We start from the raw sequence: 25,783 nt of genomic DNA on the forward strand, positions 1-25,783 counted from the left end.
GACCTGACCAACTGCAGCAACCACAGATCATAACAGTTAATCCAGGTGGTGTCTTATATTTTTGGTGTTGCCGTGTATTGGCCTTGTCTGTCGGCTGTGTCTGTGTATAATGGCGTGTGAATGTGTGAGTGTTTCCTTGATGTAAAATGCTTTGAGTGAACAGTGGAGGTCAAAAAGCGCTATATTTAAGTGACCATTTAGTATTAAGGTGTTAGCTTGTCTGCACTGGTAAGATAAGGTTTGCTTGTCCATCAATGCAGACATTTGACTTGGATCTCTTGGTGCTGCTTCAAACACACACACACTCTAAGGTTAGGGCCCCTAACCCTAACCTTAATTCTAACCCTAATCTAAACCCAATTCTAACCTTAACCCTAAAACCACATCTTGACCCTCAAACCGTCCTTCAAATAAGTGAGGACCACCCAAAATGTCCTCACTTTACAAAAATGTCCTCACTCTGTTGGTTAAAAACTCAAACTGGTCCTCACAATGTTGTAAGTACAAGTACACACACACACACACACACACACACACACACACACACACACACACACACACACACACACACACACACACACACATACATACATACACTCAAAATATAGTCATATAGCCTTATTAACCTTAATTTTCATCCCTTTTTATGTCACGTTTTTGTGCCTTTTCTGTAGCTTTTTTTTTGTTGTGTTTTCATCACATTTTTGTTTTTTTGGCACATTTTTTTGGTCAATCTTTTGTCGCATTTACATCCTTGTTTTCGTCTCATTTTTGACATTTTTTTCAAGGAGCTTTCAGATTTGGGTCAAGCCAAACTGGAGAAAATGTGCTCAGTTCAGGTGGAGGTTAAGAGCTGAAATAACACTAGGAATGTTGTATTGGTGTTTATCGTTTCGGCTCTATTTTCTCTGGCTTTTGGCTCTCCGTGAGTTGGAAACGTTCATTTAAAGAAACAAACTGGATTGGATAGTTTGCTGAGCTGGTCATTTTATACTCACTACTGCCACCTCAGGTCTTGCACGTAACTGCAGTCTCTATATTAAGCTCATTCTACACACTAAGACATGGCTGGAACATGTAAGGGAGTCAGATTTGGGTTTAGCCAAACTGGAGAAAATGTGCTCAGTTGAGGTGGGGGTTAAGAGGTTAAACAGAACATTTCCATGCGCTGACCTCAGGGAGTTGATGTCATGACTCTGACAGTGTCCAGCGCAAACCCCCGCTCGGTAATATACATTATTAGCAATAGACATTATCCCCAAAGTACTTCATTTACCCCTGGTTCACTTCGGTGCCGCGGCTGATCCGCCATCACAGTCTGCAGCTTTAGCTCTGTTTGTGTTGGACATTTGTCTGAAACTTTAGCGAGCGCGGCTAACGTCATGCGGTTGTCACTCCATTAAAACCCTCGGTCCGACGCGCTGATTTCCTGTATGGCTCCGGCTCAGGTGCGCTGTGGCTAGTTAGCGATACCTGAAACTCGAGCTAAAATGAGCAGCGATTATTCAAACATGGCTGCCGTCGGTTGTATAAGTCGCCATTAGCCATCTGCGAAACCGCTCAGTGTTATGTAATGCATTTATGTTGCCGTAATGATCCTGAAATGACCTTTCCCCACATTACCGTAGTGTCTAATTATTGCACTGGGCCAAATATAACACGTGGGAATGTCTGACTGGAAATGCATGAATGTCTCTTGTTTAAAAATCCGGCTCCAGTGTTACAATTAGGACTGGACCGGTACCATTTTGTCGAGCCTGTGACGTCTATGTCTGGGTCACTCACGCCTCACAGCAGATAGAGTGTCCCGGGTTCGATTCCCAGGTCAGATGAAGCCTTTGCATGTTCGAGCTGTATCTGCTTTGATGTTTTATTGTGTTTATTGTACATATTGTTACTGTTCTTGTACAGCACTTTGGTCGACAATGGTTGTTTTTAAATGTGCTTTATAAATAAAATTGACATTGACATTGATGTTCCCATGGGGTAAGATTATCACACCAAAAATGTAGGGATGCACTGATCCGAAACTGGTGTTAGATATTGGAGCCAATACTGAAAAAAATATCCTATCTATCTATCTATCTATCTATCTATCTATCTATCTATCTATCTATCTATCTATCTATCTATCTATCTATCTATCTATCTATCTATCTATCTATCTATCTATCTATCTATCTATCTATCTATCTATCTATCTATCTATCTATCTATCTATCTATCTATCCTAACGTGTAGAATGAGCCCAGACCTGTTTACCACAACTGCCTCTAAAATCCTGCACTGTCACTTAAAAAGGTGTTAATTCGGGTCCGAAGTGCCGTCATGCACGAGCTTGATATAGAAGGTGCAGTTACATGTATGACCTGAGGTGGCAGTAGTGAGTATAAAATGACAAACTTGCATCTAGCCCCTTTAATGTTACTTAAAGCATGTCATATACCCAAGGATATTTAGTGTAGAAAAGTCCAGTGATCCTTGTTAAATGTTTATCCAAGAGTTTATCAAAAAATGTAATTGATATTTGATCCGTAGTATCATGACAATAAAATATGACTTTATTGATCTTAAAATGGAGAAGAGCCAATTACATTTTTCACTTAGAGAAAGCCCTCTTTTAAGACAGTGGTATCGGTAAAAATCAGGTACTGGCAGATACTCAAAACCCAGTATCGGTAGCCAAAAGGCTGGATCGGTGCATTTCTACTTAAATGTAGGGGGAAAAAACACATGCAACTCTTTTTATATCTCATTTTGAGTGTGTGTTTTCTTCGTTTAATTGTCAGAGTCAGATTTAGTAACTTAGATCAGGAGCAATGTTACTTATTTGAAGATTACGTTATGCAGTGCTAGAAAGTCCAGACCAAACCTAGCTCAAAATCGGGGTTAACCGATTGTAGAGTTGATCCTTTTTTTATTTTTATGTTTTTTATCCCTTATGGCCTCACAGCCTCTTCTGGGCACTCCAGTTTCCCGCAATCAAGCAAAACATGCTCAAAGAGGCTGATTCTGACCATCAGCCCAGCTCCACATCTGGAGATGGGTCCCTGCGGTCGCCCACTGCTCCTCCAGCGGCATCCAAGGATGGGTCGAATGCAGAGGACAAATTTCCCTGCAGGGACAATAAAGTAAACCCCTAAAAGTGACCTATTTATCACATTTCACATATTTTATACCCATATTATAAGCAAAAAGACTGCTTTGGTGTCTTTCCACTTAGTTCTGAACTTGCTTGTAACCACCAAATATTTCATTGTTTTCCTTATCTAGGCCTATAGTTAAAAAAGCAGTACTGTATGTACACAACCAATTATTGCAAAGCTGGACATGAATTCATAAAAGATTTGTGATCTGATTTACAGACACAAGTAGACTGTACTTGTGTCTGTAAATCAGAGTCCTCCCTTGTGTTTCTTCTCTGACAAGCACAACAGTACTATAAAAACTCAGCTGTAACTCAAATTAAATGTTGTATTTTTTCTCTAAAGAGCACAGTTTACCTCTGCTCCATCCACAAAGAGCTTGCAAAGGTTTTCATATGGGACTTATCAAAACGTCTTTCTGCAAACGTCCCCCTGTGAGACTGAGTGGACACAACTTGCACTCGCATGAGCTCTGCACTTTTATCTGAAGAAACATCATCTGGAAGACCGTGACTTGCCGTGTGTTTGCAGTAGTTTCGCTGGTAACATGAGCGAAATGTGTTTTTGAAATCCCCACGCAGCGGCTTTAAAGCGCTACAGCACATTTTTATGGTTCTATGTCACTGCACCACAGTTGATGATATCAGAACGAGTCGGACAAAATGATGCACAGGCGGAAATAATTGGACACAGTTCTAGAGTTTAAAATTGAAAATATAGCGTTTATTTGTTGTAATAAAGCGAGCCAACATATTGACGCGGCTTTCTAATTGACCGGGACATTTATAGCTCGAATTATGTCGTAAAATTTAATGCAACATTGCCTGAGCCGTGTGCGGTCCAGAGAGATTAAAGGCTCAGAGCTCTGTTATTATGAATGTCCCCGGTGGCCGATGACTGAACTGCAGGTGTGTGACGTGGTTGATTTTAGGATGAAGCCACGGATGAAGTATTTTCAATGGGTCATGAAATTTATCTTATCATAATGTGGTTAGAATTTAGATTGTAAATATAGACAAATTACTACGTCACACAGGGCCCATTCTTGTGTTCCTAAATGCAGACTATAGACTAGACTTTAGCGCACTAGATTTGATGCTGGAAGTGGCTGGAGCTGAATAGACACCCCCATGGCGATGTTACACAACAGCTCCCCAAGCTTATTCCTCCTACATATTAAAGGGATATTTCAAGATTTTTGACATAGGGCCTAATTTCCTAGTTATCCAGAGTGTTGTTGGATGTGTTGCAGTTAGTTTTTTTTATTCATGCAGTCCTTATATTCGAAGAGTTTAGCGGTGCTAGGCTAGTGCTAGGCTAGTGCATGTCTATGGTAACTAGTAGCCTGCAATAAAAACAGTCTGACCCAAGCACAGTGCACCTGAAGCAAATCACAATAACACCAGACTAACCATATAAATGTCTGTGTTGACTGAATCACTTTTGAAATACAACAATTTTGCATTTAAAAGAAGTTGTATTTGAGCAGCACCGGCGGAGTGATCTGCTAGCTTACCGGATCTACAGTAGTTTGTTTAGCTGCGGCCGGCTTTACTACACGTGGAATTCACAAAGGAGCTTTCTATAAATGAGATATGGCAACGTTTGGAGGACGACCCCATGATTTTAAAGAGGTTTTTAATGCAGGCTACTAGTTACCATAGACATGCGCTAGCCTAGCACTAGCCTAGCACCACTAAACTCTTCAAATATAAGGACTTCACTCTGGATAACTAGGAAACTAAGCCCTTTGTCCAAAATCCTGTAATATCCCTTTACAGGATATTACAGGATCACTAACTACTAACTACTCACAGCTACTTTTGACCCCTAGCTGTGTCAAAAACCCAGTGCTCAATAATTTTAACGATAATTTGTAACAAAATTGTGGTGAAAATCCCACAGTAATAAACTTAGAGATCTCAAAACACAACACGTGACCGCGAATACAATATTTGCGGTCACGTGTTGCTTATTCACGAGCAGAGTCGCATTTAGGAAAGGAAGAGCTTTTTCCAATTGGCGGTAAATTAACCAAAAACACATCGACATAAGCGTTCGGTGAGTTATGTGAGTCATAACCCACAGAACCGCTAATAACACAGTCGATTTCCCTTCACTGATTGGTTTACTTCACTTCCTGTTAGCATATAAGCTAAGATAAGATAAGATAAACTTTAATTGATCTCACAACGGAGAAATACACATAATGTTCTGCTCTGGAAATGTTGTCGGTCAAACCAAACTCAAATCTGTTTCATTCAGAAACAAAAATTTTAATCAACCAAAATGGAAAAGAAGGATTTGACGAACTCTCGACTTAAACTAAACCAAAATATGTCAAATTAACGCTGCAGTGAAGCACTTTGAACGCTACAAAGATTTTAACACCTAGCTTAAACACCTAGCTGTGTCAAAAGCTAGGTGTTAAAATTATTCATTTTAACTACAATTTGTACCAAAATTGGCAGTAAATTAACCAAAAACACATTGACGTTAGCGTTCGGTGAGTTATGCCACTGATAACCCACAGAACCGCTAATAACACAGTCGATTTCTCTTCACTGAGAGAGGCCAAAATGAAAATAAAAGAGTATTTCCGTACAAAGGTTTGAACCTGTTCCTTGAAAATACAGATGTCTGCATGTGTATTTATGGATTAGGTAAGAAATATGTACTTCATATTTAATCTTTCTTTGCATTCGGGCCTGAGGTCCACCACTTTCTCATGAGACGTGCTAGAGTTTTGGTTTGGTGTAGTCGTCGGCATTTCTATAATTCTGTTAATGATAATCTTAAACTACATCAAGCACTTTGTTATTTCATATGTTTACGTAAGATTTTCCTAATTTCCCTCCATTTTAGACAAGTTTAAAGTGTTTGTGATGAGAGGAAGTGTCGCCAAAGCAGGTCCACGCTCTGACTCAAGTGCAGAATTATTATGCAGCCATTTTCACACAACAGGCAGGAAAACACATCTCAAAAACTCTGGAAAGTCGGTTTTCGAGACGAGGACGTGAGACAGGCCTCAGCTCTTCATATGTTTAAGTCCAGGCTGAAAACATGCCTATTTACTGCTGCCTATGCCTACTTTTAAAATATAGTTTTAATATACCCATATTTGTAATTCTGTATATTTTTATGAGTGTATTGTCCCGTGTGAATGCACCACATGAAAAGCAGACGTCGGGGCATAATTCTTTAATTGCGTGGGGCCCCTAGATAATGCTTATAATGCCTATAGTCACATTTTTGTCAGCTAAAATAATACTTTGACTGAAATTATGACAGAATGTTTTAGTTTTTATTGAAAATAACTATCTTGTAAACGCTCTCTGATCGCCCTGTGCGTTGCGTCCGTGGTTTTAGGTCACTGTTGTGTCTCACAGATCGATACATCGACTCAATTAGACGCTCCACTTCAAATGTGGCACCATGGCTAGAACTGGGCCATGGCAACGAGCGCAACAACAGGAAGTGCTGGCCTCGATACACCGCGTTAAATCTGCCCTTACCCCGGCGCGTGAACCACTCAATTACATTCACGTACATATACTTTAGGAGTAATTGCACTGTACTTTCTACTTCTAGACATATATATTAACAATGAGAAAAAGGATTTGCTTAGTATACTGTATATGTGACCTCAAGTCATTCTAGCAAAATTAATGAATATGAATTCTCTTGTTTATTCTCTTTGAAATAATTTATTTAACCTCTTAACCCCCATCGGAACAGGTTTGGCTTTACCCAAATCTAAAAGTGTCTTCTTAAAAAAAGCGTCAAAATAGAGATGAAAACACACTGGAAAAGCAACAATAAAACCAACAAAAAAAACCATCAAAAACACGAGAAAAATGTGCCAAAAAAAAGTGACGAAAACGCCTAAAAAAGGAACAAAAAAAGCAGTGAAAAGGCATCAAAACACAACAAAAAGCAACTAAAACATGGTGAAACAGCAATGAAAAAACATCAAAAACATGACAAAAAAAGTGACGAACACACAACAAAAAAGCGTTTAAAAAATAACAAAACAACTCCAAAAAATGTGGCTACATGTGTGTCTGGGGTGTGTTGGGGGGTGTGCTGTGAGGTGAGGGCATGGATCTATTATAATATACGGGTGAGGGAGGTGTGAGGTGCAGCGCTGGTGGTGTGGCGCACATGGTGGCGCATCTAGAGGCACTTATTGGTACTGCATCGGTGCCGGACCGGCAAACCAGGATCACTTGGGCAACAAATGGGCAGACTAATCCAACTTCATTGGCAGAGATTTTGTTTATTCTTTACAAAGTCATGCTGTTCTGGCAGACCCACTGCCTGACGCAGACACTTTCACCACATGAACGCGGTTAAATGGGAAAGGGGGAAATGATGATTTCATGATGATTTTCATAATGATATGGACCAGAGGACATCACCGCTCAAGGAAGCGCAGTGAAACACTCTGAGCCAATGACCCGCTTTGAGACACTGATACACAACTCACAAAATGAGTGACCAGCTATTACTGAAACAGGCTCCGACGCAGTGTTTCAAAAACATCTGCTTCTGGAAGAGCGATACAAGCTCAGGAGCGCAGAGTTTTTTGGCCATCACTAAAAAATGATGTTCAGTGTCACTTTCTACCTCATCTGGGGTAATACAAGTGTTAATGGGATGATTGGGGGGGTTTCATCTTCCCCTGGTGTCTCTGGTGAGAAAACCACAATTGCAACTTCGCTGCCACCAGGACGGAGACGCAATATACACTAATAGAATCACGTAGAAGAAGCTAACAGGCTAAAGGGCAAAGCTAGCTGCGGGCTAGCGTCACTTTAAACAGTATTTACAGTCAATATTGAGTGAAAAAGGATCTCCATTGTGTACTTGGATGTACAATATCCCTCTCTCCCTTTGTCTTTTCTGTCAGTGCAGTATTTACTCTCACGGACAATTAATGGGTAAAAAAAATGCCACAACACCTGCAGTGGTGCTTATGGCCTCTAGGGGCATGAGTTACTTATTTTTGCTTTAAATTATTTTCAAGTCAATATTTTGGCATCTCATTTCTCCAGCTGCTACTACTCATGTTGCTACATCACTAATTACTGACTTTACGTACTTTACGTATTTAACAAGTGATCTGCCTCTGAGAAATACTTTAGAGCTACAGTCACACTCTTAGTAACGATACAGAGACCACCATCAGGATTAAAAGTGCAGCTCGATCCAGTTTTCTTTTCATTCTTGTGTTTTGATGCGGATGCCTTTCCGCCACATATATTCCACAACGGGACACTCGGGGACAGACTCGGGCTTAAATCATGTTCAGTCCTGGTGGTTGTGGGACAGGGCGATGAATCGATGCAGAATGAGTGAAGTCTTAATGTTGAATATTTGCAGCTGTCACTTGAATAGAGAGTCTGGGGCGGGACAGTGGACTCCAGAGGGTTTGGACTTTCAAATCCAGATGTGCTGAGGTCAGAGCCAGGTCTAACAGAACAGAGACGTCAGTCAAACCTCAAACAAAGGCAGGAATTTGGTTGTATATTTATTTACAAGGAGGCTTTATGTGAAATAGAAATCTGAGCGTAGACGACCGACATTAGACAAGATACGTTAAATCATTGCAGATTCTCGCTCACGTGGTTTGCAAAGGTTTGATGTTGCTGGGAGGTTACAATCCATACTGCTGTCATGTCCAGTGGAAAAGTACTGCAGTGCCCTGATATACAGTATCAACACTTTTCATGTGTCGGCTTTTCTTTGTATTCAACTCATTGAAGACTTTAAAGCAGAACTAAATAACTTGTTTACCTTAATAAATCCTTTCCGTAGTCCCTCTGAAGGTAATACAAGTGTTAATGGGATGAACTGCAGCTTTACCAGAGTCACCAATAGATACAGACGGCATCTCTGGAATCGCCCATATATGGTCATTTTTGACAACAGTTAAGGGGGAAAACAATTTTGAAAAAAATTATATTTTCTCTAATTATTCAAAAACTACTGTAACAAACGCTGAAATATGAACATAGTTTCTACTAAATAATGATTCAAAGACATGGGGAGGAGCAAAGTGGTTCAACAGCCCATAAATACATGAATAACGGAGAATGCTAACTTGATGCTACATGTTAGCATCGGGCTAATGCTAACGGTTAGCTAGCGCTTGCTACAACTGCCGTTTTTTCACTTCTACTGAACAATCTGCTGTGAGAAAATATCCATATGGGCCCGATTTACACTGGACTTTATTTGTGTGATAAATAAGACAGAAAACGGGAAAAAAGAGTGGAAAATTGTGTTTCTCTAAAGATTCTATTTTCCCCCTCGGCGAAGCCACGCCCCCTTCTATGACGAGATGCCGTCTGTATCTATACACGCTGATGGAATTATGAAGAAGAAGCTAACAGGCTAACGGGCAAAGCTAGCTACGCGCTAGCACCACTTAAACAGTATTTACAGCCACGCTTGAGTCTTTTCTGTCAGCCTAGTATTTACTCTCACGGACAAGCAATGGGTAAAAAAAAAAAATGCTACAACACCTGCAGTGGCGCTTATGGCCTCTAGGGGCATGAGTTGCTGAGTTCTGCTTTAAACTATGAATGAACACATGGGATTATGTAGGAAACAAAAAATAGTGAAATAATTTAAAAGGTTTTCAACAGGAAGCAGTCTGTTCTCTCTGTCCTCTTAACCCCCACCTGAACCAAGCACATTTTCTCCAGTTTGGCTTTACCCAAATCTGAAATCTTAGTGACAAAAAAAAAATGTGCTGGAAAAGCAACGAAAATGCAACAAGTGACGCAAAGACGTGACAAAAAGTTACGATCACTTTTGTTGGTCTTAGCTTTCAAATGAGGCGTTGCACTGTTGCTCTCCAGTTGAGAAGCTTTTAGATTTGGGTACAGCCAAACTGGAGAAAAGTTGCTTGGTTCAGGCGGTGGGGATGACTTTAAGTCCAAATACAAAGTGTGAAGTGTACGTGTGCAGTAAGCAGTAATCAAAAACCATAATATGTGTTCATGCATAAATGAAGGCCTCAATATAAACCGTTTGGATATAAAAGATGAAGTAATGCATGAAAGAACCATTTCCAATCTTTTGGCTGGTGCTGTATATTGTCATGTGATATCTATTGTAATATAATACACACAAAACACGCTCTTTGATGCATAAGGGAGGGGTTTAGTTTATATTTGATCATGAAGTTCAGATTAAAGCTCACATTGTAGTTTCTTGTGGGGTTTTTTCTTATTCTAAGTTAAATCAGTGTCTTATCGCAGCATATTATCTTAATGTTGACTACAGTTTATTTAATCAATATGGTTTTGAAAAGAAAAACTGTGGATTTGTGCCCTGTTCCTCATATGGCCGGCCCTTCTTTAGCAGTTTGCAGCAGATGTTTGTGAAAGGATGACGTTGGCAGAATAAAAAAGATCAAATAATCAAAGCACATCCTACAAAAGCGCAGTATTAGCCTAATTATTAGAATGTCAAACTTTAAAAATGATTGATGACAGTCGGTTCTCTTCAAGTCCATTATTCCAGGGCTGATGGCTGCACAGAGGACCTTGAGTTTTCTGAGAGTTATATAAGAGTCTGCCGCTTTAGACAAGTGTGTAATAAAAGTATTTAAACATAAAAAGCTCGAAAGGATTTGGCGCTGTAAAAACACATTTTTGAGCGAGGGTCGTGCTGTTCGCTGCCAGGTTTTTCTCAGACGTGCTGCTGCCGCTGCTGCCGCTGTCCTCAGATATAATCACTTCAGTGTGTTCAAACTTCTCTGGATCTTCCTCTTATTCAAATCTTTAAGCCGTTCAGTCCAACCAACTTTGCAACGACGACACAGGGGCCTCAAAAGTCTGTAAGAGTGACTGTAGAAAACATTATGGGGTTTAAAGTAGTTTTAGCACACTGTATCTGAGTAGATCAGTGTAAATGTTGTCTACACGTTTCTTTTACTGCACTGAAATAACACCAACACCTCTTAAGCTCCACCTTAAAGTGATAGTCTGGAAGTGTAGATGTATTACAAATTTTATAAAATGTGCAAAATCGACCACCTGCGTATGCATTTTGATGTAAAGTGAGTAAAAATATATATACAGTATATTATTTTTCTGTTAAGTTCCTCCTTCCCAGGTCTCAGCAACTAATCAGAGATTATTATTACTATATTAGTATCCTCCCGCGTCGACCAATGAGAGGAGCTTATCCTGTGAACCAGCCAGTCAGGTCCAATAGATACAGACGGCATCTCTGGAATCGCCTATGTATGGTCATGTTTGAAAAAGTTAAGGGGGAAAACAATTTGGAGAAAAATCTAAACTTACTTTAATTATTAAAAAATACTTTAACAAACGCTGAAATATTTATATTGTTTTCTACTAAATAAAGATACAAAGACATGGAGAGGAGCAAAGTGGTTCAACAGCCCATAAATATATAAATAACAGAGAATGCTAACTTGATTCTACATGTTAGCATCATGCTAATGCTAACGGTTAGCTAGTTCTAGCTACAACTGCTGTTTTTTCACTTCTATTGAACAATCTGCTGTGAGAAAATATCCATATGGGCCCGATTTACACTTTACTTTATTTGTATGAGATAAATAAGTTCATATTCCACCAGAAAATGGCTAAAAAGAGAGAAAAGTGTGTTTCTCTAAAGATTCTATTTTCCCCCTCTGTATCGATCAGGAGGGAGGGGGAGGAGCTTAATCGTTTACTTTTGACGCATTTTCTCCAGCTCAGTTTTACCCAGATCTAAAAGCTTCTCGACCGACGTTCAGATTTTGGGTTGGGTTTTTTTTACTCAGGTTTTTTACAGGGTTTTTTGTTGCTTTTTGTTATGTTTTTGTCACGTTTTTCATGTATTATTGTTGCCTCTCTGGCTTGTCCGGTTTATGTCGCTCTTTTGTTGCCTTTGTTGCTTGTTTTAGTAGCTTTTTCATCACTTTTTTGTTGCTTTTCTTTGCTTTGCTTCTTTTAGATGAGGCCAAACTGGAGAAAATGTCCTTGGTTCACGTGGGGTTAACTCATGACCCTTGAGGCCATAAGCACCACTGCATGTTGTGTTTTTTTACTCATGAATGGTCCGTTAGAGTAAATACTATACGCTGACAGAAAAAACAAAGGGAGAGAGGGATATTGTACATCCAATTACACAATGGAGATCTTTTTTTTTCACACAAACTTGGCTGTAAATACTGTTTAAGTGGTGCTAGCCCGCAATTAGCTTTGCCCGCTAGCCTGTTAGCTTCTTCTTTGTGATTCCATTAGTGTGGATTGGTGACTCTGACCCGGAGGCAGCGAAGATGCAATTGTGGTTTTCTGGACAGAGACACCAGGGGGAGATGAAAGACCCTCCAATCATCCCATTAACACTTGTTTACCGTAATAAATCCTTCTCCTTGTCCCTCTGGGGGTAATATAAGTTGCTTACTTCTGCTTTAATGCAACACTGGCACTTCATACATGGCAGAAGCTTATTGACACAACGCCACAGGGAATGAGTGCTGTGATCAAAGATACAGACGCACCGATGATGTCTTTTGGTGGTGACTTGTTTTTTTTTTGTGGACAACTTCATAGCTACACTAAAGAATGGGTAGGAGGACACATTTTTAGGTGGGACATTAATTGTATTCTGTGGTGAATACAGCAGTGTTGAGACTCAAGCTGTACCAGTAACACAAACTTAGAAACCCTCTGCTGAGACAAAAACAGCCGCTCAGGTCCCAGGAATAATTCAAAAGCGTGTAATTTTAGGCTGCAGTGAGTGGACAGTAGCCTCCTCCCGCGGCCCCGTCCCGTCCCTGACCTCGCCTCTTGCTGGAAGTGAGTTGTATTTTAGTCCGAGTCCCGTTGCGCCTCTGAGACGAGGGCTGCCCCGTTTTGGGATCTAAAGTGACCCTCATCCAGGCTGCCGTGATGGTGTTGTGATGTGTTTGGAGCGGCTCAGGTTTCAGGCTGATCTCTGAACGGGACAGAGGGAAGTCCTGTCCCGGGACACACCGCTGCTGTGGGGTGTTTCCCGCTCACACTCATGTATCCACACAGCTGCACTGGCCCCTGTTAACGGAGGCGGGTGAAATATGCACTTTGTTATTGTGGGAGTTAAAGTAGCTGAGATCACCTCAAATAATGTTTCCCTTTTTTAAATGTTGTGAAATATTTCTAAAGCTTGCAGTCAAAAGGTTGCAGTCTACAGGCCAGTGTAACGCCTCATTTGAAAGCTAAGACTAGTTAGTGAATTTCTCCATTGTGAGATCAATAAAGGATTATCTTATCTTAAGACCTACAAAACTCATATAAATTGATCTTTTAACTCCAGTTGTTGCTGCATCGTTACATTTTTGTCACTTTTTCGTTAAATTTTTGTCACATTTTTGTCACTTTTTTGTAATATTTTTGTTCAGTTTTCATAAAATTTTTGTCACTTTTTCGTAATATTTTTGTTCAGTTTTCATCAAATTTTTGTCACTTTTTCGTAATATTTTTGTAACTTTTTCGCAATATTTTTGTCACTTTTTTACAATATTTTTGTTCAGTTTTCATCAAATTTTTGTCACTTTTTCGTAATATTTTTGTTCAGTTTTCATCAAATTTTTGTCACTTTTTTGTAATATTTTTGTCACTTTTTCGTAATATTTTTGTCACTTTTTTATAATATTTTTGTTCAGTTTTCATCAAATTTCTGTCACTTTTTCGTAATATTTTTATTCAGTTTTCATCAAATTTTTGTCACTTTTTCGTAATAGTTTTGTCACTTTTTCGTAATATTTTTGTCACTTCTTCGTAGTGGCTTCCCCTCTACAGGTCGGTGGGGAGTCCTTACCTCAAGTGGAGGAGTTCAAGTATCTCGGGGTCTTGTTCACGAGTGAGGGACGGATCGGTGCGGCGTCAGCAGTGATGCGGTCGCTGTATCGGTCTGTCGTGGTGAAGAGGGAGCTGAGTCGGGGGGCAAAGCTCTCGATTTACCGATCGATCTACGTTCCCACCCTCACCTTTGGTCATGAGATTTGGGTCATGACCGAAAGGACAAGATCGCGAATACAAGCGGCCGAAATGAGTTTCCTTCGCAGGGTGGCTGGGCGCACCCTCCGAGATTGGGTGAGGAGCTCAGTTACCCGGGAGCAGCTCGGAGTAGAGTCGCTGCTCCTTCACGTCGAAAGGAGCCAGCTGAGGTGGCTCGGGCATCTGTTCCGGATGCCTCCTGGTCGCCTCCCGCGGGAGGTGTTCCAGGCATGTCCTAGTGGGATAAGGCCTCGTGGAAGGCCCATGACACGGTGGTGGGACTATGTCTCCGAGCTGGCCTGGTGTCGCCTCGGGGTCCCCCCAGAACAGCTGGAGGAGGTGTGAGTGGATCGGGAAGTTTGGGCATCTCTGCTGAGACTGCTGCCCCCGCGACCCGGCCCCGGATAAAGCGGAAGAAAATGGATGGATGGATGGACTTCTTCATAATATTTTTGTCACTTTTTCATAATATTTTTGTTCAGTTTTCATCAAATTTTTGTCACTTTTTCGTAATATTTTTGTCACTTTTTGTAATATTTTTGTTCAGTTTTCATCCTCATTTCCATCTCGTTTTAATCTCTATCTTAACATTTTTTCCAAGAAGCTTTTAGATTTGGGTAATGCCAAACGGGTGAAAATGTGTTCGGTTCAGGTTAAGAATATTCTGCAAAATCTACCTCATAGAGCTTTATATCATGTCACAATGTTGTTCTCGCATTAACAAAAAACAGACCTGGCCCGGGAGATGGTGTGAAGATCAGGAAATGAAACCACTGGATATTTAGTTTCAGATGTTTTAAATCACTATTGCATTTTCTAACTAACAAAGTGATAAAGACGTATCTGAGATTATTACCAAGCCTTCCCCCTCGATGGACCAAAGTCAAACATTGCTTGAAATACCAAAGACAACGTTCAGGTCCAGGTGACTTTATTAGTACCTATAGTTAAGATTTGTTTTGCAGCATAAGACAAGTTTGGCGTCAGAACATAATGTATACGGACACACAGGCTTATAACTCACTAATTATTTATATTGCACTTTACCTTTCCAGGAAATCTCAAAGTGCTAAACAGGCCTGCTCACATTAGCACATCTATTTCAATGTCAATATCTATCAGGATATTACGCCCAGGTGGTAAGATTCATTTGTAAATTCATTGCAAGCTCCCAAGGCTTTATGTGAAGGAAGTGCAGCAGAGGGAACAAGGCTTTACTCTTGTGCTTTGTTTCCCATAAGAAAGGCTCGGGAAAACCTTTAAGACATTGTTGTAGTTGTGTGCCTCTCTCATAATGATCGAGGGGCCTGAGTCTGGGCTGAGGCGTTGCTTATCCCTGACCTGGCGCTCGAAGGACTGACCTCCCACCGCTCCACTCCCACCTGTGTCTATCGTGAGCCTCACCGGCTGCTGCAGGAGAGGAGGGACCTCGTCTAAATAACGACTTAGTCCATGGGTTCTTGCATCACAACCCCCCGGGAAACACAGCGTCCCAGAGCATTTAAAAGAGACACAAAATGATTAGTGCGTCCCCCGTGTCCCCCGCACCTATATTTTTCACTTGAGCTCCTGTCTGCCGTCCTCAGCTGCTGTTTCAGACTCACAACAAAACAAGCTGCACCTGGAGCAGGGCTTGCATCATCTCCCCAGACACCGACAGTCACACTGGGACTCACAGGAGGCTAATGTAGGAAACAACACATCCTGCAGCGTTTCCACCGGCAACAGATTCACACTGATGTCGATTTGAGAAAATGTCACGGTTGAAAATACCCATGGTTTGAGCAGCGCAATAAGAATAATTCAGATTCTGTTCCTCCAGAAACTGTCAAGTACAATCCCTCAGCTGTAAACTAATAAGTCGCCTAATCTTCACAATTATGCCCTCTGGAAAAAAAGAATTTTGTACCTAATATGTCAACAAAAAATTTAAAACCTAAACCCTTTCAGTCGCACTGTACATGGAATAATTGAGATGTTTTGTTTAATGTTTAAAAGAATGCAGTGACCGATTAACCTCTTACCTCCGCTTTAAAGGAACAGGCCACCATTTTTCCATACTGAGATATGTTCTTACCCGAGCTTAGACGAGTTGATGTGTACCTGTCTGGTCTTTGTGCGTGCGCTCAGTCACACAAAAAGACCAAAGACGTTGTTAGCATTTAGCCTCTCCCAACATATTCCTATAGCTAGGAGAGTTTGGTATGTTCTTCATGCTATAGTGTAGATATATGAACTGTTTATGTGATATTAACATATCAGACACCTATTTAGTTCATTAGCTATGCTACATGTTATTAACCATCAATGTGTTATGTTAGCCAACCGTACGTACGCCTATTCAGCCTGTTGTCTTTTCTTCATTAGGCAATGTTTGACTAGGGCGTCTTATACTCCGGAGCGACTTATAGTCCGGAAAATACGTTACACAAAATTAACTTCGACATCTTAAGGAGCTACTACTACTACTACTACTAAAATCCAAACTCGGGAAAATAAGCACCGACAGGGCGAACCGGATTCGCCCTGTCGGTGCTTATTTTCCCGATAATGACCAGCGTTCTATACATTATCCCGCTTATTATACGGCCATTTGCCTGAACACACACAACATAAACTTCGTACACTTTTATGAAGGTCAAAAGGTTTATTTAATGACTTCCGCGACAAACAGTTCCCAAAGGTTTGCGCGTTGCTCGGCAACGTTTTGCTAGGCTAGAAGCAGCAAGGCTAGCAGCTAGCCTAGCTACTTAGTTGAAGGTGCAGTTGGAGTGGAGAAATGATGGTGAATCTCTGGGTAAGTTGAAAGTCAGACTCACGCTAACTTCACGAGCGATTCCCCGACTTCTCTCGCAGTGACGGGACAGATAGTGTCGCTACTACGTACGCGCCGAGTGATATGAAAGCACGAACTCCGTTGCCATTGGCAGCGGTCATTATTTTTTTCAGAGGTCCTTTATCAGAAAACGTTAGGAAATCCCAGTCAAATCAATGGAGCGTTCTATTTACGTTGTGAAGAGCCGTATAATAATAAAATATGTTTTTTACTTATGAAAAGGGTTAGGGTGTGGGTTAGGTATTTGAATGGTTCATGCCGACAATGACTTTCTCAAACTCAACAGCAATAAAACAGAACTCCTCATCACCGGCCCCAAATCTCTCCTCCCCTCTGTCCAAAACTTCACCCTCCTCATCGACAGTCACAATGTCACCCCCTCCTCTGTACGCAACCTCGGCATCATCATAATGGACTCCACCCTCTCATACAAAACACACATCAACAACATCACTAAAACATCCTTCTTCCACCTCCACAACATTGCCCTCTCCGCCCCTCCCTTTCCCAGTCAACTGCTGAAATCCTCATCCACGCTTTCATCACTTCCAGACTCGACTACTGCAATAGCCTCCTCTACGGACTTTCCCCCACTCATCTCCAAAAAACTGCAATACATCCAGAACTCTGCTGCCCCGCCTCCTCACCCACATCACCCCCGCCGTCCAGCAGCTCCACTGGCTCCCTTTTCAATACCGTATTCAGTACAAGCTCCTCCTCCTCACCTACAAATCCCTCCATAACCTGGCCCCGCCCTACCTCACCGAGCTCCTGCAACAACACCTACACACCCGCCGCCTCCGCTCAGCCGACTCACTCCCATCACCCGCACTGACCTTAGGGGGACCGAGCCTTCGCCATCGCCGCCCCCACACTCTGGAACTCACTCCCACAGCCCATTAGAAACTCTGACTCACTACCAAGCTTCAAATCAGCACTGAAACCCCACCTGTTCAAACTAGCTTTTTCCTAAATCCCTTTTTTGTTTTATTCCCCATGTAAAGCGTTATTATTTATCATTATTTAATCTTTGTTCACCTGCGATTTCTTTCCATAAGGTCTAGAGTCAGCACTTCATTCATTTCCATTGAAGCTTTTTCTCTGCTTTCATTTCTGAGTGTCCACGATCAAAACAATGACAGCACTTTTCTCTCTTTTTCTTTTGTTTTCTTCCAGTGAACGAGATCATCAGGAACGACCTGTCGAGCATCTCCGTCCACAGCCACGCGTAGCTTCCTGTCAGGGGGCGAGAGTTCAAAGGGCAAAGGGACGCCGCACCAAAGACACTAAAACCTCTGCTTTTTTTTGGCATGGAGAAAAAAAACACAAACTAACGAAACTGCACAGACTTTTGAAGAAATCTGAACGATAAACTTGACCAGGGTCCAATTTAAGTGTGCCTTGTTTTGGGAAGAAATGCCTTCACACATTATCAGGAAGACGAGACTGATTGAAACATGTAATAATGAAGTAGCCACCACCGAAGTTAAGCTTTTAGACCAAGAACAAGCATTCCCTTTGTGTTTCTATTATGTGGTCTGTAAATGATTCGGTGCCTCTATGACGTATTTGTATATAATGTAAACGGCGGTGCTTCATATCTAGCCTTTTATACCAATTGAGTTGTGCCTTTAACTGGAAATGGACGTCTGTTATGCAAATATATAGTGATGCAATTAATCAGCATTCTTTTGCTTTCTCAGCCGACGAAGCACTTAACATGTTCCTCGGGCATCAGGTTCCAGATACGATAAAGAAAAGATATGTCTATACCCGTACAATCTCTCCTTATGATGCCAACAAAGGTAATAATAATAATGGCTTACACTTACTGTGCTTTACGAGCCTGTGTTACCAAGTTTCTCAAAGCGCTATATATTCATTTATACCACACTTTATGGTGGTAAGCTACTATTGAAGCCACAGCTGCCGCTTGGGGTAGGCTGATGGAAGCGAGGCGGCCAATCTGTGTCACTGGCCCCTCCGACCACCACTCACTACATTCATGCTGGCCTATTGTACATGTTTTTAGTGGTAGGGGATAGGGACATGGGAGGAAGTCCAGCGTGTCACGTAGTCGGGATTGTCCCACGTAAGGCCTAAAGTTAGATACATTTGTCTGAAAAACATGCACAGGGTGAAACTCGGAAAATTTGAATATCACAGTGCATTTGCTTCTGTTATTCAACTTAAAATGTGAAATTAATGCATGATATAGACTCATTACATATATAAAGTATATGTCAAGCCTTTGTTGGGTTACAGTCCATTTTCAAAATATTCTAGTTTTCCATGATTTTTAAGTTAGGGTTTATACAGGCTGAGCCATAATAACCAAATTTATAACAAAATAAAGTCTATACATGTCTCACTTTGCAAGTAATGAGTCTATATCAGTCTCACAGTTTAAAGGGACTCTACGGAGTTTAAAAATGTTCCAGGAATGTCCTAATGTGTAGAATGAGCTCAGACCTGTTCACCACAACTGCCTCTAAAATCCTGTCACTCAAAAAGCTGTTACTTCGGGTCTGAAGTGCCGTCATGCACGAGCTTAATATAGAAGGTGCAGTTACACGTATGACCTGAGGTGGCAGTAGTGAGTATAAATTGGCCAACTTGCATCTAGTCTCTTTGAGTTGAATTACAGAAGTGAATGCACTTTTAACGATATTCTAATTTTCCGAGTTTCACCTGTTTATAACATCTGAACTGTGTGTATTGATTTATTATGGAGATTCTTTTTTCACATACACTACCGCTCAAAAGTTTGGGGTCACTTAAAATGTCCTTAATTTTGAAAGAAAAGCACAGATTTTTTCAATGAGGAAAACATTAATCTAGTCAGAAATACAGTCAAGACCAGACGTCTCCAAGCTTTTTTACCCGGCGAGCTACTTTTACCTAACTTAATATCTCGAACATACTTTGTGTATACGACTTCAGGCAGACTTTGCATAGTAGATTATAGTTATTAAGCACGGTCAAAGAAAATATAATGAATTTTGTCCATATACTTGACTTTATTTACCTAAATGTATGCAGATTCTGTTCAACATATTCAAAACAAACAGAAAATCTCGCTAAACTGTGACGTGGTAAGCCTGCAGTAGAAATTAAGAAAGTTATTAGCGAGCGACTAAGAAAAGCCTGGAGAGCTATGGGCTGGAAATCCCGGGTCTAGACATTGTTAATGTTGTGGATTCCTATTCTAGCTGGACACGGGTGATTTTTGCATATCTGGCAACCATCGCTCCAGTGTCTAACGGAACATCGTGTTAGCTGATCCTGTTTGACGGTAATTGATGATTAGAAAACCCTGGTGCGATCCTGCTAGCACTGCTGAAAACTGTTGTTCTGATTAGAGAAGCCATAGAACTGACCTGGGTAACCCCAAACTTTGGAACGGTAGTGTTTATCCACATCTTTAGTCATTAAAAACAAAAGACAAGAAATTCTGCCAAAACCTTTGCCACCGAAAAATGCCTAATTCACACCACAGACAATGTTTAGAAGTCTGTAATTTACTTATATTCCAGTGGCCACAATAAAAGTGAGTAGTTCTAATGCAGGTTACAGATAAACCGGAGAGACCAAAGAAATGGACCGTAAGCCTTACTACTTACACTCTGTCTCCATTACAGACTTTTCAACCAAATGAACCTTTGGGCTTAGCTTTGTCAAACCTGTTATATCAGAAACAAGTCATCCCAGTTTATTGTGGCTGCACAACATCACGACCCGGAAGCCGAAGCTATGCAACATCAACACAAGTCACCCAAAGAAACCCAGCCAGCAGCAATATGAATATAGCAAGTGTATGTATAGCCTACACTTTTGTATTTTTGTATTTATTCTAAGCATGAGCTCTGTTTAACCCTGTTTTCTTATACTACCTTATTGGCTCTGTGGACATTTACTGAAGACATTTGTATTCCAGTTTTGTATGTACTTTGTATTTAAAGAGTCTTAATGGGAGAAGCCATAGACGTCCTGCACAAGTTACTCACTATCCTGCTTCGTCCTCATTTTGTGTATTTGTAATAAATAAGCATCAGCTCTGGCGCTTGTGTGTGGGTGTCATTGTCACATTATCTCAGTAAAGTGTGTGAATGCTAGTACTGATGCTAACAATAGACCTACTGCTACTATGAGTCATTTTTAAAAGTACAAATCAAGTATCAATTGGGGATTGTAGGACTGTATAATGATTTGGGAATTATTCATCCACTCAACACATCGAACACAAAGGGCAGTTTCAAAGTTTTACTGAAGTTCAGCTTGTTACAAAGATCTGGTACAAATACCAATACAAATGATCTGGAAATACATTGAAATGACTGATTACTACGATTATGAACATGAGCACCTAAATCTTCTTCGGTGAAACAACTAAATCTTTTTGTTGCTTTTGTGACAGAGCAACATGAACTGAAATGCTCCTCCGTTTGGTTTTAAAGAAACACTGCATAACATGTTGGATTATACAGATACCAGCTAAACAAATGATGTTTTTTTTTGCAGTCAGTAATCAGAGAATGGATTTTAGATACAGACGGCATCTCTGGCATCGTCCATCTAGGCTATGGTCATGTTTGAAAACAGTTAAGGGGGAAACCAATTTGGAGAAAAATCGAAACTTTCTCTAATTATTCAAAAACTGCTTTAACAAACGCTGAATGACATGAAGAAGAGCAAAGTGGTTCAACAGCACATAAATAACGGAGAATGCTAACTTGATGCTACATGTTAGCATCGGGCTAATGCTAACGGTTAGGTAGCGCTACCTACAACTGCTGTTTTTTCACTTCTACTGAACAATCTGCTGGGAGAAAATATCCATATGGGCCCGATTTACACTTGACTTTATTTATGGTTGATAAATAACTTCATATTCCACCAGAAAATGGCTAAAAAGAGTGGAAAATTGTGTTTCTCTAAAGATTCTATTTTCCCCCTCGCCGAAGCCCCGCCCCCTTCTATGACGAGTTGATGCCTTTAGTCGACATCTCCATGGAGACGAGCTGGAGACATCCCGCTCCAAGTCTGAGAAGAGGTGAGCCGCTCACAGCAAAGACACATGTTTATTTGCACTTTTTTTTGTTATAAATACTACATCTATTGGGTGAAATGTTACGCAATGTGGCTTTAAGTAATCTATTTACAATTTTGGAGATTTTGAGACCTTTCCACCAATTTACCCTGATTTACAGTCTCACATCAGTCAATAAACACCATTAGGCACTGATCAGTTTGAGCTAAAGTGCCCGTCAGCACAGGTTAAATTAGAGCCAAAACCATTATTTCAATCTATTTCAACATTTTAAATCATAAAATCCTATGTACATGAAAATGAGGCTGTGCAAACACGTCACACGCTCAGTTTGTTGATCTTGTCTGTGTTGGCTCTGATTTGTTTTTTTCACGCACAGCTGCAGTTTCCTCGTCTTTTATGAAAATCGAGGATCATTGTAGTTCCATTTGTCAAAGTCATGGTCGACTAGAGGCATCGCTAGACGCTCCCTCCACGGTATACATAATATACTTCTCTATTTGAATGAAGTTTGATTTGAATAAAAGAATCATCTTAAATGTGCAACTTTATGAATTAAAGAATTTGATATTAATGGATATTTGACCTGGAGATTTCTTTCATATATAGTGTCTCACCCACAGACACTATTCCGTGATGCTTCCTCTGAAACTGAACTTCTGCTGGAAAACAACAACAGAACAAAAGACCCTCAATTTCCATAAAAGACGAGGAGCTCTACGTCAAAAACAAATTAGAGCAAAAAATACAGAACTGAGCAAAATCAACAAACAAAGTCTCTATAGGGCTGCCTTATTTTCATAAACCACAAACATTTACTCAGATGTACACAGGTCATTATGGAGTTGAACCATAAATGTTGCCTTTCCATCTGTAATTATAAACACAGCCTGTAGGGGGCACTGTAAACCTAGGCATGAAAGGCTACAAAGACAAGGGCACATTCAAAATTATTAATGGAATATCTAAAAGAAATCATGCCCGGGATTGTAACCTATACCTGAAGAATTCTTGAGGTTATTCCATATTACTTTGTCCTCATTTTGTGTGTTTGTAATAAACCGGCATCATCATTTATATCCAGTGAGAACCAGATGAAAGACACATTTGCATTTTTTTTCCTCACTGTCTGACATGAAACCAGAATTAACTTTTACTTCATTAGGTCAAGTAGACTTATTTATATGTGCTAAATGCCAGAACAATGAGAGATAGAATTATTTAGAAACGTTACTTGGCTCCTTCTTCATGACACCATCACAGCCCGAGCCTCTCTCATAAACCCAGAGACAATCGCTGTCCTGGAGAGATAAACCACCGCTATCCAGTCAAGAGGCCTTGGTTTTGGAGGTGCTAACTCTCATCCCAGTCACTTCACTCTTGGTTGTAAAAGCTGCATTATTCCATTAATAATTTTGAACGTGCCCTTCCAGCATACCTTCAAGTGGCTATGTGGCCTTTCATGTCTAGGTTTACAGTGCCCTCTTCAGGCTGTGTTTATAATTACAGATGGAAAGGCAACATTTATGGTTCAACTCCATAATGACCTCTGTGTACATCTGAGTAAATATTTGTGGTTTATGAAAATAAGCAAGCCCTATAGAGACTTGGTTTGTTGATTTTGCTCAGTTCTGTATTTTTTGCTCTGATTTGTTTTTGACGTAGAGCTCCTCGTCTTTTATGAAAATTGAGAGTCGTTGTTGTTGTTGTTAAAATCATTTTCCAGTTGAAGTTCAGTTTCAGAAGAAGCATCACCCAGACCCTTACGGTAAATATCTTTCTAAATAATGATTCCGTTATTTTCAATTGGAAGAAGGTAATCTGAAGAAATATTAACTGTATTGCGTTAGGTAACTTTATAACCAACAAAATGATCAGTTTCCTGACTAAATCTGTGAAAAGAAATATAAAGACAAAGAGGGGGGAAAGGCAAAAAGTAGGCTTCAGACAAACTTATAACCAAACTCAATACGGAAGACAATGCCAGCAGCTTCTGTCAAAACTTTGCTTTTCTTGGAGACTTTTGAACCTCTGAAACCAGCACCAGAAAATGCAGAACATTTGGTTGATGAAGGAGAAATAAAAAGTAAATCCTCTTTTGTTTTGCAGATTCAAAGATGGAGGAAAGCAATGACACTAACAGTAACTCCTCCCTGAACAGCAAGGATGGATGTCAATCACACCCGGCTATGATCAACTTTCCGTACGTCTTTTCTCTGGTGCTGGGACAGCCCATGTCGGCCCGTCTCTTGTGGATCATCCTGAGCTCCAAACACCTGGACGTCCTGAGCTGCAACCTGACCGTTTTCCACCTGCTGCAGTACTGCTTCTTCTACGCACAGCTCGTCTGTATATACATCGCTCCTCATCTGCAGGCACCCCTTTATAAGTTCACATTTGTCTATTTCCAAGTCGGGAGTTCACTGCAACTGTGTTTCATTTACTTGGAGAGGTTCATCGCAGTCATCCACCCAACTTACTTTCCTTTGCTCAAAAAGTACAGATGCAGAGAGATCTGTGTCGCTGTAGTTTGGATTATCTCAATCACTTTTGCGGTTTTATTTATGTTTACTATGCATTTAAACTCAGTGGAGGACTTGGCAGAATATCTTCCTTTGTGTTTAATGGTAGCTTTGAGTTGTGTAATGGTGTTCACAAGCCTGAAAGTGGCCAAAGTTCTCAGAAACCCCACTGTAGGGAAAGAGTCCATTCACCCGGCGAAGAAAAGAGCCTTCATCACCATCTGTGTGACCTGTGCTGTTGCCATGAGCTGTTACATCCCTGTTACGGCCATGCAGCAGTTTTATGTCAGGGATGAGGACAAGTACAGATGTATTATGGTCCCACTGTGTATATTTTTCTTGTCAATAGCGAGTTTTGTGCACCCGATGTTTTACTTGTACGCCAAAGGAGAGTTTAGCTGCAGCAGACGCACCAAATAGTCTCCAGTGGAGCTGCAAAGTGAGTCTTCATCTTAAAAATTCGGACATGGATCAGATCTGGTGCCCACCCCAGTGAAAAACTATTAACATGGTTGGTTGGTTGGGTGTTTGGATGGATGTGTGGGTGGGTGGATGGATGGATGGATGGATGGATGGATGGATGGATGGATGGATGGATGGATGGATGGATGGATGGATGGATGGATGGATGGATGGATGGATGGATGGATGGATGGATGGATGGATGGATGGATGGATGGTTGGTTGGTTGGTTGGCTGGCTGGCTGGCTGGCTGGCTGGTTGGGTGTTGTTGTCTTTGATATGATTTTGAAATGTGTTGCTGTAGCACAAAATTGATACTCCCCTAAAAGGTGTTTGACAAAATATCCCAGAATAAATGGCATGGAGCTATTATTTTTGCAAAAAGATTTGTGCGCTTGTAAATCAATGTAATGTGTAATCTGTAATGTGCAAATTACGTTTGCATTCAATAATCTCATCTGTGTGTACGCGATAGATTATGTCCGTGGCGTTTTGAATGTGCAAGATCTGTGAGTAAAACAATTATGTTGTAAAAGCAGATCACCTAATGGTAATAAAGTTCTGAAACAACCATTGAGGAACTCTTACTGCTACGTTCAGGCTACACTCGGGACTTTGAACTATCTTTTGAACAACATTATGTTTTTATTTCACTTTTTCATGCACATTTGTATTGATAACTATCTCATCCCATACAGTCCTGCCATGTCAGCTTAGCGCCTGTGTTTGGGTGTTTTCCCCTGGTTTTAGACTTTCAG

At 40.7% G+C, this 25,783-nt stretch overlaps 1 protein-coding gene across 1 annotated transcript in view; it reads left to right on the forward strand.

Moving 5' to 3' along the window:
• nfatc1 (nuclear factor of activated T cells 1) overlaps positions 1–18,577 on the forward strand; it is a 103,851-nt gene extending 85,274 nt beyond the window's left edge. The window contains exon 10 of the mRNA XM_079570911.1: positions 18,168–18,577. Coding sequence (XP_079427037.1) covers positions 18,168–18,223 — 56 coding nt within the window. The 3' untranslated portion in view covers positions 18,224–18,577. The remainder of the gene's footprint in view (positions 1–18,167) is intronic.
• Positions 18,578–25,783: the final 7,206 nt, after the last annotated feature.

The sequence above is a fragment of the Gobius niger genome (assembly GCF_951799975.1).
Source record: "Gobius niger genome assembly, chromosome: 14".
NCBI lineage: Eukaryota > Metazoa > Chordata > Actinopteri > Gobiiformes > Gobiidae > Gobius > Gobius niger.